Raw genomic sequence first — 12,999 nt, 5'->3', positions numbered from 1 at the left:
ATATTTCGAACATCCATTGTTTAATCCATTTTAATCCATTGTTTACATTTTATAGCTATTTTGTATAACCAATTTTTAAAACATTTTCGTACGTATTCCGTTTGCGTTTTGGAGGCTCGACTGTGTACATAACGGGATAAAATTACCGTGCGCAGTGAGTACCCCTTGTTCATTTCGTAATATTGCGCTATGCCTGCACTGCTCAAAACGGGGGTGAGTTTCAATGGCACTCAGCCCAACATAATTTCTACTTAGCGCTCTCGTTCGCTCTCTCATTTTTCCAATTTTGGCTCTCTCCCCTCTCCAAAATCAAGGCCGCCCCCGAAGGTTTTTTGTTGATTTTTTTCGTATGTGGGTCACAAGCGGCGGCGGCGACAAACATAAACAAATCGAAGAGCAAGGGAGAGAGGGCCCTTCGTGAGAGGAGCGGAGAGAGAGGGCATGCGTGTTAAGTGAAATTATCTACGCAGACGTATCTGTATATGAAAATGTATCTGCGGCCCTGGACGAGCGGTTTTCGTCATTAGATACAGATACACAGCTGTGAGAAGTTTGTTTTCCGTTCGCATTTGGATTTTGTAACCCGACCAGCGGCAGCAGGTTGCTGTCGAATTGGAGAAGAAAATCGCTGAAAATAATTGAAAATCTAATTCTAATATTTCATAATTAACGCAAGTGATAGTCGGCAGCTAAACCCAACAGAAAATTCATTCGTTTAACCGCACAAATCACCGGAACAGTAGCACAACGCAGTTCTGCAGCCGCAGCAAACCTTTTATAAGAATGCCAAAATACCAACAAATACTGTGCCAATCAGCTCTGAAAAATGTCCTTTTCATGTGATAACCGAAATAAGCGATTTAAGTGAGAACAAATCAGCGCGGCAACATTAAAGAAAACCCGGAAAAACTAATAGTTTAAACACAAAACCTTTTCATTGCTATATAATATTATAGATACCTACCATATTAAAGTGAAAACAAATTAACGCACAAATAATCTTACAACTAAGGCCATTTCATGTAGACAGCTTATATAAATAAACAGTTCGTAAAATTTTGACAATCAAATCAAGACAAAGACAAAATTGATCCAAAAAGTCATTTGAAGAGAAATACTCAAAGAAAAGGTCAAGATTAATAGAGTTGCTGCATGGGTAATAGTCTGATAACGAGTGGAAAACCGAGCCAGCGCCGCGAGAAGAGGCTTTTCGAGAGGCTGAGCTGCAGTTACGCTCAGGTGAGTGTTTTCCGAAATTGTCAGAAGAGTGAGGGGGAAAGAGTTGCGTGGTGGAAAACGAAGTTAACCTTGGCAACCAAACTTAACCGGGCAAGAACAGGTGGTCAAGTGCATCGAACCTTCAATGGGGAGGATCACAAGTGGAAACTTCTCTAGCGTTACCATGGTAAAATGGAAATATTTTTTAGGAACGCCTTAGTAAAAATTACGTATCAGTCATATTAAATGAGGAAAAAAGGTTTTAAAGAAAAAAAAATTTCAATTTTCATCTATAATTAAATAAATTCATTTTTAAATCCCAATTAAAATCGATATTATTTACTTCCAGGCTCCCAATAGAATGGAGTTGAATATGAATCCCCTGCTGGTTCTGGCCCGCTCAATAGCGTCGCCCTCCACACCGCCGCTTACTCCGGAGAAACAAGGATCGGATAAGGAGCCGAGTGCACCAAAGGCTGCCATCGAACAACTGCCCAACGAGATGTGGCTGGAGATAATGTCGTATCTCTCCTACAACGATCTGCAGCAATTCCGCATGGTGTCCTGGCGATGCCGAGATCTGGTCCACCGACGACCCTTCATGGAGAAGGGCAAGGTGATTGTGACGCAGCATAATCTGGAGGCAATCCACAAGCACGCCAAGGGAAAGAACTGCTACTTGAGCTTCGAGCGTGTCGAGCTGCGAAATCTCCGTCAGTGCTCCCAGTTGGCGAACTTTCTGCGTCTCGTGGGCCACGAGGTGAAGCATCTGCAAGTGCGCCACGCACCGGTTTTCCGGAATTTGGATGGCAAGTTGCCCAATCTAAAGGTGCTGACCATAGCCACCACCAGTTCGATGGATGACCAGCACCTGAAGGCAGTGGATGGCCTGGACATGAAGCAGTTCGCCCACTTGGTGGGATTCGAGTGCGACGGCGTCAGTCTGGACTCCTCGTTGAAGCTGCTGATGCTGCTGCAGTTGCGTCGCAAGGAGAACAAGGTCCAGCTGCGTCACCTGCAGTTCGAGTTCAGGAGGAACAACGAGAGCGCCCTGCTAGATGTCCTAAGGGATCACGCGGACACTCTGGTCTGCGTGGACATCTTCTTCAGCTGCTCGCCGGGCATTGACACTCGGGAGTGGTGCCAGGCCTTCGAAACCATGCATAACCTGCGCACTCTTAAGTTGTCCGGCAATTGTCATCTGGTTCTGCTGGAAGCTGTTCTAAGAGCCGTTCCAGAATCTGCTCCCATTCGACAACTGGATTTGACCGGAATGCTGTCGCTGACCAACGAACTGCTGCTCTACATAGCCGGCAAGTGGCAGAGCACCTTGAAGGTGCTGGATCTAATGTTCTGCGTGCAACTCAACATCAATTGTATCGACGCCTTGAGGCAGCTGAGTGGTCAGCTGGAGGCCTTGACCATGGCTTACTGCAGGGAGCTAACTGGAATGGGTCTGGTTCAGGGACTGGCCGGCAGCATGAACTATACTCTGCAGGAGCTGCACCTGGAGGAAACTATATTCTTAGACGAGAATTCCATGTGTCAACTGCTGGAGAGGCTGCCCAATCTGCGACGCCTTAGTTTGGATAACTGCCGCCAAGCGGTGACTGATCGCACCATGGCCACTATTTGCCAGTAAGGATAATACCCCTTACAATTTGTTAACTCAGTAAAGCCAAATATTAATACATATTTAATTACAGATACCAAGTGAAGCTGCGAAACCTTAACATCGACTACTGCGTGAAGATCACAGATCAGGGACTGATTGGCTACGGCGACAACCCTTATCCCATTAGTCGCTTGCGCGGCTTGAAAGAGCTAAATCTGCGGGGCTGTCGCAATCTCACAGATACTGCCTTAAAAGAAGGCCTGAAGCTACCAGAACTGCGAGCCCTTTCCCTGGGCTATTGCTCTCGACTGACATCAGCTGGTTTCGAGGCAGTGACCCAGAACTGCCCAGCCCTGGAGTCCCTTTGTGTGTCCAGCTGCCTGGCTGTGGATGATGAGATTGTGCTGAGTATTGTAAGCCATCTGAAGCGTCTGAGGATCCTCAACTTGAGCAACTGCGCCAAGCTGTCCCTGCAGTCGATCCATCATATCCTCGCCCATGGGCACAACCTAGTCGAGCTGATTGCCTGCTCCATTGACGGTTTGGATCACGAGCAGGCCCAGCGGATCCTGGAGGCTCAGAGACCACAAATGAAGCAGGTCCTTCTATAGCAGGAGAGGTACATCCACTGACGGAGCCGGAACACTCCCCACAGCGACTGGGGGAGCGGAGACGAAGAGCAGTTCGATGACGACGAGACCGAGATTATCGAGATCGTGATTTAGGTTCCGCTTAGCGTAAAACGTACATTGATTTATCCCTAAGGAAATTATTTTAGGCCCAGCAGAACAGTGGGAAAAAAACTTTATGGGTGATACTTACATTTTTTAAAGCCCCATCCGATTGATAATCTAAGACCAGTCAGAACAGAAGCCAAATAACAAAGTACAAGAACTCCTCCCACCCAAAGTATTTTAAACATTTCATTAACTAATGAATTATCAAGCACAAGTTATAGTTTTTAGAATTGGTTCTGAAAGTATCTTGAAACTCCATAGTACATAATTTTAATAGATCAAGCAATACCAACAAGCGAAGACTTTTTCATAGACTTATCGTATGTTTAAACCACGGCCATAATAACCGCCCGTAGAGCTTGCATTTCTAAATACCAACTCAAATGTGGTTGAGAAACGAAACAATAATGATACTTTGAGTGTTGTTCAAGTCAATATACTAATCTGAGTGTCTAGAATTTTTAACGATTATCCATAATATCTGACTACGGTTGATAAAGGGACGAGTTGGCGAAAAGAGGCTGTTAGAATAAGTTGATGTTCAAATATAACCACCCGTTTTCAGATATTTTTTAATCATAGGCATAAGAAAAGTTTTGAGAAAAGTTTTAAATGAAATCGTACGATATAGGTATACGGGAAGCCAGACTTCACCGATAAGACAGAATGGAACTTTTGGAATATATTCTTTTGAAGAACTTTACGTAATCAACCTTTAAACATTTAATAAATGTTGCATGTGTTATAAGCTAATCGAACTGTAAACGATATGATGTCCCTTAAAAGGGATTATTTTAAGCAGTATGCTATATATAGACGATATTCAACTTCTTTTGAAGAAACCTAATAAAAATCTGAATATTTAAATGTGAAAATAAGAGTTTTGATTTCAGCAAGCCACGCATGCAATCGCATTTGAAAAATCAACATGTTTTTGTTTGTTTTTCATATTTATGATTAAATATGGTGAATATGGGGTGCCCTACCCATCTTTGGCAACCGAATTTCCTTGGCGTTGCAGCCCTTGAGCTTTCATCCTTCACCCACATCAGCCAGCGACGTTGATTGATGGGCTTTTCCTCGCTTTTCCTTACTTTTCACCGCCTTTCCTCCCCCTTCCCGACGAGCAGGGGCCGGAAAAGCTTTCCGGCTCACCGAAGCGTGTGGGTGCAGGCAAAAAGCTTTTCGAGTGGGAAAACCATTCGACTCGTGCCAAATTCCAGAGGCAATGCACGCACTTTGACACCCATCAAGGGGCGTGTGCCGGGTTGTGGCCAATAACTTGGGGGGGGGGGGGTCGTGATAGGCTACCTGGGGGGTGGAGGGGCGGTGGGCACACTTAGCGTTTGGCGGTGCTAAACGAAACGAAACAAATGAATGAAAATGTTATGGGGCCATAGAGAATGTCACTCGTCGACGGCGTGGAGCAACTGAAAGTCCCGAACTGTCTTGAGATTCGAACGCATTCGGCCAAGTTGCTGTTGTTGTTGGCGCACAGTGGCTAATGTCCCGAGCCAACGTTGCTGCTCCATAGCCACTATGAAATATTGTTGCCAAAATACACACACGACTGCGGCCCGAGACGGATCCGTAAATAAGACGGGAAGGTGCGCGACATTTTGCAAGTCGGGGTCATTGAGTTGGTAATACCAGTACCCTTAATACTGATAACCCGCATATAATCAGTAATAAAACTCGTCTTTAATTTGCATATATTAAATAGTTCCCATTTATTTGTATTCTGGTTTTAAAATAATTACAAACAGTGCTTACTAAATATATTAGATAGAACCATTAACAGGGATAGCTTTAATATTCATAAGCCTCAAGACTTTTACTTAATTTTTTTTGTTTCCTTTTATGTATTTATTATTATTTATTATTATTATTGAATTATTTTCCTAAACTTTTTAATCAGTATTCTATTACAATCGCATGCCTAAATTAACAAAAGCCTGCAGACTTAGGAAATCTCGGCATTACTCATACGCACAGTTGCCTAGCATTAACCCAAATTTTTATTGCATTTCGTTTGCTGGTTAATTCGGTGATGTGTTGTTTACATTATCGGGGTTTATTTAAAGTTATTTGCATCTCAAAGTCGCAAAAGACAACTAAGTGTTTTATAAATGGGCCAAGACAAACATAATTAAAAGTTCTTGTTAATTAGCCGCTTTAATTATCCAGAATTTGCGTTGTACTCAAAGCCCATGTGTGTGTTGTCCCCAGCATAGGCGATTCCCATCAAGATATCTCCAGTTCCGAAGATTTAATTGGCCCGACACGTTCGCCGGACACTCGCTCGGTCGTTACACACATGTCGTTCACCTTCCGCATTCATGTGAGGGAAAAACAGCGACGCTTCGTCGCTGGCTTTCAGATACAGATACAAATCTGAATGAACTGTCGCCGCGGCTTATCAGATAAGTTTGGAGCGCGCTGGAGTGCGGTTGCAGCTGCTCTCGGGAAACAGAATCGAAATTAGAATCAAAGTCAAAGCTAGTTCGATAGGTTATAGAGCTGCCGGGCCCCCCAGGTTCGGATTACGGATTACGGATCTCGACCCTCGTCGGTAATTTGGTGCGTTTGCGTGCCAGTCGAGCATATAGAATCGAGAATATCAGTATCTAGAATCGAGAAGCGCGACTCCCGGACAGTTCCTCCCCGTCGCCTCCAATAAATTATTATAATTAGCATAGTTGAGGGGACACCGAGCCGGAGCCGCAGTTAAACGGCAGTGGAATTTAGCGCTGCTAGTGGAAATTTTGTGAAAACAAAAGGGGAAATATTCCAGGCGGCCGGCGCCATGTCCGCTGGCAATGTTAGCCAGGTTCTTGGACCGCCTCGCGATCCGCTGGCGATCGTGGTACCCGTCACGGTGGTCTACTCCCTGATCTTCATCAGCGGCGTGGTGGGCAACATCAGCACCTGCATCGTGATCAAGAAGAACCGGTCCATGCACACGGCCACCAACTACTACCTCTTCTCGCTGGCCATCTCGGACTTCCTGCTCCTGCTCTCGGGCGTTCCGCAGGAGGTGGCCTTCATTTGGTCCAAGTATCCGTACGTTTTCGGCGAGTACATCTGCATTGGACGGGGTCTGCTGGCGGAGACATCGGCGAATGCCACGGTGCTCACGATTACGGCGTTCACGGTGGAGCGGTACATAGCCATTTGCCATCCGTTTTTGGGCCAGGCCATGAGCAAACTGAGTCGAGCCATCCGGATCATCGTCCTGGTTTGGATTATGGCCGTGGTGACGGCTATTCCGCAGGCTGCCCAGTTCGGAATCGAGCTGTATTCTGGCGTCGAGCAGTGCTCCATAGTGCGGGTCATAGTGAAGCACTCGTTCCAGCTGTCCACCTTCATCTTCTTCCTGGCTCCGATGTCCATCATCCTGGTTTTGTACCTCCTGATAGGTGTGCACCTGTACCGATCCACTCTGGTGGAGGGTCCTGCCTCGGTTGCCCGTCGCCAGCAGCTGAAGAGCGTGCCCAGCGACACGATCCTGTACCGCTACGCCGGATCCAGTACCGCTGTGAACCTCAACGGGGGAGCAGGAGCAGGAGGAGCAGCTGCGGTGGGCGGCTCGGGGGCGCAACTCAGCTCGGTTAGGGGTCGGCTCAATCACTATGGCACCCGGCGAGTGCTCAGGATGCTAGGTAATTATCCAAATGATATACGGGTAGATAGAGTGCACTGGGGAAAATAACTTTGATCGATATAGATACTATTTTTAACTTTCTTTACTTTTGTTTTTTCCTTCCAAATTTATAATTTCTTTCTGAAACTATCTTAAATCTTACATTGTAACATTTAACAGTCAAGTAATCTTTAGGCTAAAATTGTAGATTTTAAAATTGAAAACCTTTCTTTTTCATTTTTATAAAGGCAGGGAGTTTTATTTAAAAAAAATCTGTTTAAAAGTACCCTGGCAGCGTTTATTCCTAAATTTTTTAATAATCAATATTGATTAATGAATTTTTAAATTTCCATAATCAAACTTTTCCTGAGTGTATGACGCCTTTTTGACCATATGTCCTAAGCGGGGCTAATCAACCCGTCTGCAGCCAATTTATTGCGTTTGTCATTTTGGCACTCTCCATTTATGATGACAATTGCGATTACCGAAAAATATAATCGTTGACTCTTTATCTGTCTCCCGCTGTGTCTTCCCCATTTCCATTTCCCAACATCCTTTGCAAACCAAACCCCCTTTCCCCACCAGTGGCCGTGGTGGTGTGCTTCTTCTTGTGCTGGGCCCCCTTCCACGCGCAGCGCCTGATTGCCATCTACGCCCCTGCACGGGGGGCCAAGCTGCGGGAGCAGCACGAGTTTGTCTACACGGTGATGACCTACATCTCCGGGGTACTCTACTACCTGTCCACCTGCATCAACCCGCTGCTGTACAACATCATGAGCCACAAGTTCCGAGAGGCCTTCAAGGTGAGTAACTTAATGATTCATTTTGAAAATATATTTTATTAATGAGGTTGATGGAGCTGCATTTTTGTCAATTAAAACTTCAAAGTTTTTTGTTGAAAGATTACTGAAATACCTCTTTGATGATGATGAAATTTAAAGTTTAAAAGATAATATCGTAATTAACATTTTAACTTTAATGTTTATAAGAGTAACGGATTATATATATTCAAACTTTTTAAGATTTTTATTTTCACTTATGTATTCATTAAAGTATGTTAGATAATCAACATTTTATCAAAGTATTAATTAGTTAATTAGAGTTCCGATAAACTAATGGATGTCATGCCTGTTGAACAATTAATTTTAGTTTTCAGCGCTAAATTATATGTTTTTGTAAAGACCTCCAAGATCACTAACCGCTCTCCTTTCAGGCCGTGCTCTTCGGGAAGAAGGTGTCCAAGGGCTCGCTGAGCTCGCGGCACAACATGGAATCGCGGCGCCTGAGGAGGGCCCTGACCAACTCCAGCCAGACGCAGCGCGCCTCCATCGAGTCGGCGGAGCAGCCGAAGCAGTCGCTGATGCAGGCAGGTGCCCCTATAATCAGGGGGTAGGTCCGATACTAACCCTCTCTCTGTGTCTATGTACGTGTAGAATCCGGTGAACAGGCCCACAGTCGCCTCCCAGTACGCCATGATCAATGAACAAGTGAACTGAGGCACCCGGCTTGCTCTCCCGTGCGGCTTCCTGATGCTAATTTATTTGAATTCTGTTTAAGCCAGTTATTTGTCGTCGTTAGGGTTTCCACTGCTGTTGCTGCTGCTACCAAAGCGTTTAGTTTAACTGCTTTTGCATTCATTTGCATTTGGCAATTAGAAGTTAATCACAAGCCCGCGCTCTCTCTTAAACATTAAGTTTTTCATCGGGCTTTAAAAACGCCCGAACTAGTCTTTCAAGTATTCAGAATTATTTAGTTTAAGATAGTCGAACTTTTCACACAAGCTATTCGACTCACTGGCGCTTTTCAAACTAAACTTTGGTCAGACCTCAGGGGACTTACTCATAAATAAGCCTGAGGTGTCTATAATTTAATAATCTTTGTAACATTTGCTTGTGAACGCCCACCTCTTAGGTATAGGAATGCAGCTTGCGAATAAAAGCGAAACAAGAAAACAAAACCCAATGAAATTCAGGATCCTACCCGGAAATATTATATGCAATTTTAACTACCTACAGCTTTAGATATAAAAATGTTTCACAAAAATACCAAAGTGTAACAAAGATGTGCTTTTAAAGTGTAAATGTAATTAGTGTAATGTAAAGATATACTAAAGCAGATTGCCTATTTTATATTGCAAACTATACACAAGTAAGAAAGTGCAAGAACCTTAAGCATAAGATTTTAAAAGAACTCTGTTCAGTATGCAACTCAATTCAAATGACGGACTAAGTTCGTTTGCTAACCAGATATTTATGTGTATATTGTGTGCGCATCCTAGGGATACCTTAAAGGATGAACGTCTGTATTAAAATTACTCCCACGGCTGCAAATAAAGCTTAGCATATTCCGCGCCCGCTTATTTTCCGCATCTTTCTAAGGTTTCACTCTAGTGAGATTGTAATTTGGCCATAAAATACATTTGGGTTTTTATCGATTGCGGCCCTGTCGTCTGTGCCTGCGCCCTGCGCCCTGTGCCCTGTTGACTACAAATGAAATTCTAATGAGGTGGCGACGAAGGCGGTTCAAGGTCATGCAAATGCAGGGACAACGTGGCGCATTAGTAATCCGGCAAATTGTTATGAAAATGCAATCAGCCAAATGGAATCCCTGGCCAAATACAGCAAATCGCAGAAACTGCAAGAAGGATTGGCTTAATAAGGACCTGGCCCGGACTCGCATTAAAACGACGCAAATGCGTCAAAGTCCAAAGCGCAGCGGGCCATAAAGGAGCAAACAAGTCAGATGGCTGAAACAAAAGCGATTTGTTCTGCCAACGTCACGTAAAGGCCAAAAAAAGAATTGGCTCAAGCAACCGGCAAGAGAAGCCAAAGCCACGTACACCAACACACACGTCCGCAAAGTGACGTAGAAATTATGAAGTTTGTGATTTACGAGCAAATCGGGCGAGGAAGAAGCAGGAAGGCGCGGCGAAAAGCCAAATGTGTGAGCTGAATGACAGAGTATCTACGACTATCTACTCTTGGATACCGCGTACTGAACTAGTTACCAAAATAAATATTCAATAAAGCGCCGTTCAGATACATTTTTTGGCTATAAATAAGACCTTCCTTTTTTATTGACTCACATTTAATCCATGATTTATCAATGTATCACCTTATATTCAAACCCCAATGAAAAACAATTTTATAGTTCCACTTAAGGCCTTTCTAAATGAAAATGTCCAAGTAACCTAAACCTATAGCCATATCATAGGCTTGATATCATTTTAATAGGTTTAAGTTACTGGGACATTTTTGTTTAGAAAGGCTTTAAGTGGAACTATTAAATGGTTTTTTATTTTGACCCCTTATATCAACATATTTTATGATATAATATTTTAATATTATTCATTTTATGAAGGGCTTTAAAAATAACTATTAAAATGTTTTCTAGCTTGATCCCTTATATCAACATATTTTATGATATAATTTAAATTTGTTTATGTGATTTGGAAAATTTATTGTGAAGGGCTTTAAAAGGAACTAAATTCTTATTTTTTTGTTTCCTTATATCACAATTTTTTTTATTGAATTATTTAATTATTGTGCTTATTTACATTATTAAATTCAACACTAATTAAAAAGTTATGGTATTCCTAATAAAAAATTAGGGAACCCATATTTATAAACCTGTTCAAACGTTAATAAGAATTATTCTATTCTATTCACGATACTTAAAACTTTATTCATTTTTTAACAATTTATTGCCATTCATCTTTTTAAAGCCCTTATTTCACATCAGGATTAAGGCTTTTTTCTTCCAGTCTTAACCTTGAAAAGTTGTATAAATTAGGTTCATTGACTTCCATGAGATTCCCGTGTAATGTTTAATATGCCCACGTGCCCTGGCTCTACAGGGAATATTAAAACAATGTGATGAAAAAAGCAAAGCCACAGAAAACAGCGTTTAACACGCCAAAAGTTTAGACAAACACCCACTCACACACACCAGTAGACCAGCACGTACGCACAAGGAAGGAAGCCACACACACAGGCAGCAGGGGAGAGTGGGAGAGAGGCGGCAAAGGAACACCTCCTCCCCCACTCTTGGTGTGACAAGCTGCCAACAGGTGGCGCTGGCTGCAGTGTGGGAAATTAATCAGAGCAGCAGAGGCAAAACGGAAAAAGAGAAAATGGGCGCTAGAGTGGACCCTGTTTTGCACGCCTGCTCCGACTTTTTATTAAGTCCGGCGCTGCTTTGGCTTTGCTTTTGCGGTTTTCGCCCTGTTCTTAATTAGAAGAGTTTAATTCGACGGCCACGACTCGTGAGTCACGTGCTGGGGTTAATTTAAGCCGGCTAGACGAGAAAAATAAGCATACGCAGTGTTGCCGAGAACCTGAAAGGTGTTTGCGCTTGTTTGAGAAACTTAGTTTGTTCTTTTAAATGGCTTGAGGAACACTTTATTAGAACATAGTCAGATTTTTTATTCTGTGTCCAAAACCTAAAATTTATTGGGCTATACTAACTTAAAAATTAAAGGTACTATTCTGGGTAATATTAGTTTTTATAATATATATTCACGTATATAATATTTATTTGGTTTATGAAAATTAGGCAAAGTAAAAGTTATAAATTATGTCGTATTATTTACTTTTTAAAGGATTATACATATATTTTATAATAAATACATACGTAAATAATATTATTTTGCCTTAAAATGTTTTTTAAAAATATTTAAATATTTTAAGGTTTTAATCAAGCACTGAAAAATGTGCGATCATAGTAGCCCTTTTTAAAATTAATCATGTACCTCAAATCACTATAGCCTTGACTTTAACTGCCAGTCGTATTAGGTTCGACCCGGCCCCATATTCCTCAGTCAACAACTGGGAAGCAAAGGAAACACATCGTACTCTAAAAACAGCAAAAAAATAGTAAAAATTAAACATTTTAAAAACCAGAGAACGCGAAACATAAAAAACGGTAACTGTGAAAGTGATAAGTCGAAATACACCCAATACACTAGCCACATTTTCCCTTCCAGGACCATGTCCAACGTTATCAAGAAGGTGATTCCCATGCTGGACCGCATCCTGATCCAGCGCTTCGAGGTGAAGACGACCACCGCCGGCGGCATCCTGCTGCCGGAGGAGTCGGTGCCCAAGGAGATGCAGGGCGTGGTGGTGGCCGTCGGACCCGGTGCCCGCAATCCTGCCGGAGCTGGTCACCTGTCCGTGGGCGTCAAGGAGGGCGATCGCGTCCTGCTGCCCAAGTACGGAGGCACCAAGGTCGACATGGACGACAAGCGCGAGTACGTGCTGTTCCGGGAGAGCGACATCCTGGCCAAGCTGGAGTAAGCGCCCAGATGGGACACATCCTTCCACACATCCCACTCTGGAAAACCCGAACAGGACCAACACGATAATGCTGCCATACCCGCGTCAACACTTACCACCACTGACCATGCTACCTCAACACTTCTGTCCCGGTGCAGACTCTGCATTTTGCTTCCGGATTGCGTTCGAAACTAAATGATTATAATGAAATGTTCTAGTTGGTAGCTCGCCAATGTACACTACACCTATCATTCGACTGCCAGATTGAAACAAGTCGCTAACGCTCCAATACGCTTTCTACACACCCACAATTTCATGTAAGGACGGACCAAATAAACCTTTGTTCAGGTGCGTTTGTGTATTAAAAGGCAGTTTGTTTGAGTTATGCAATGCAGGTGTTGGCAAAGGCGTATGTACATAAAAGATTACATTTATTCAGGGGAGTCACAGAAATGAATGCTTTGTGAACGTTTTTTTTGGGGAAAATTTGTTCCAAAGCCTGCTATTACA

At 43.1% G+C, this 12,999-nt stretch overlaps 3 protein-coding genes across 3 annotated transcripts; all 3 read left to right on the top strand.

The window, feature by feature from the left end:
• Positions 1–556: 556 nt before the first annotated feature.
• LOC108031806 (dynein regulatory complex subunit 6) lies at positions 557–4,426 on the top strand. The gene is made up of 3 exons (XM_017105528.3): positions 557–1,239; positions 1,568–2,856; positions 2,925–4,426. Exons 1-3 carry the CDS (start codon positions 1,153–1,155, stop codon positions 3,442–3,444), a joined length of 1,896 nt encoding a protein of 631 aa, XP_016961017.1. The 5' UTR covers positions 557–1,152; the 3' UTR covers positions 3,445–4,426.
• Positions 4,427–6,156: 1,730 nt separating this feature from the next.
• LOC108031807 (pyrokinin-1 receptor) lies at positions 6,157–9,572 on the top strand. Its single transcript, XM_017105529.3, has 4 exons — positions 6,157–7,232; positions 7,799–8,016; positions 8,427–8,579; positions 8,647–9,572. The coding sequence occupies exons 1-4, from the start codon at positions 6,377–6,379 to the stop codon at positions 8,707–8,709; spliced, it is 1,290 nt and encodes a 429-aa protein (XP_016961018.1). The 5' UTR covers positions 6,157–6,376; the 3' UTR covers positions 8,710–9,572.
• A 2,628-nt stretch (positions 9,573–12,200) lies between these two features.
• LOC108031224 (10 kDa heat shock protein, mitochondrial) lies at positions 12,201–12,860 on the top strand. Its single transcript, XM_017104460.3, has one exon. It carries the CDS (start codon positions 12,202–12,204, stop codon positions 12,508–12,510), a length of 309 nt encoding a protein of 102 aa, XP_016959949.1. The 5' UTR covers position 12,201; the 3' UTR covers positions 12,511–12,860.
• Positions 12,861–12,999: the final 139 nt, after the last annotated feature.

This window comes from Drosophila biarmipes, chromosome 3R (genome assembly GCF_025231255.1).
Source record: "Drosophila biarmipes strain raj3 chromosome 3R, RU_DBia_V1.1, whole genome shotgun sequence".
Classification (NCBI taxonomy): Eukaryota; Metazoa; Arthropoda; class Insecta; order Diptera; family Drosophilidae; genus Drosophila; species Drosophila biarmipes.
This window is presented reverse-complemented; position numbering and strand designations above follow the sequence as displayed.

Bases quoted from the DNA above. Each gene is read 5' to 3' on its own strand.
- LOC108031807 (XM_017105529.3), top strand. From the start codon at position 6,377: ATGTCCGCTGGCAATGTTAGCCAGGTTCTTGGACCGCCTCGCGATCCG. The intron at 7,233-7,798 runs GTAATTATCCAA...TTTCCCCACCAG, and splicing joins GCGAGTGCTCAGGATGCTAG to TGGCCGTGGTGGTGTGCTTC. The intron at 8,580-8,646 runs GCAGGTGCCCCT...ATGTACGTGTAG, and splicing joins CGAAGCAGTCGCTGATGCAG to AATCCGGTGAACAGGCCCAC.
- LOC108031224 (XM_017104460.3), top strand. From the start codon at position 12,202: ATGTCCAACGTTATCAAGAAGGTGATTCCCATGCTGGACCGCATCCTG.
- LOC108031806 (XM_017105528.3), top strand. From the start codon at position 1,153: ATGGGTAATAGTCTGATAACGAGTGGAAAACCGAGCCAGCGCCGCGAG. The intron at 1,240-1,567 runs GTGAGTGTTTTC...ATTTACTTCCAG, and splicing joins TGAGCTGCAGTTACGCTCAG to GCTCCCAATAGAATGGAGTT. The intron at 2,857-2,924 runs GTAAGGATAATA...ATTTAATTACAG, and splicing joins ACCATGGCCACTATTTGCCA to ATACCAAGTGAAGCTGCGAA.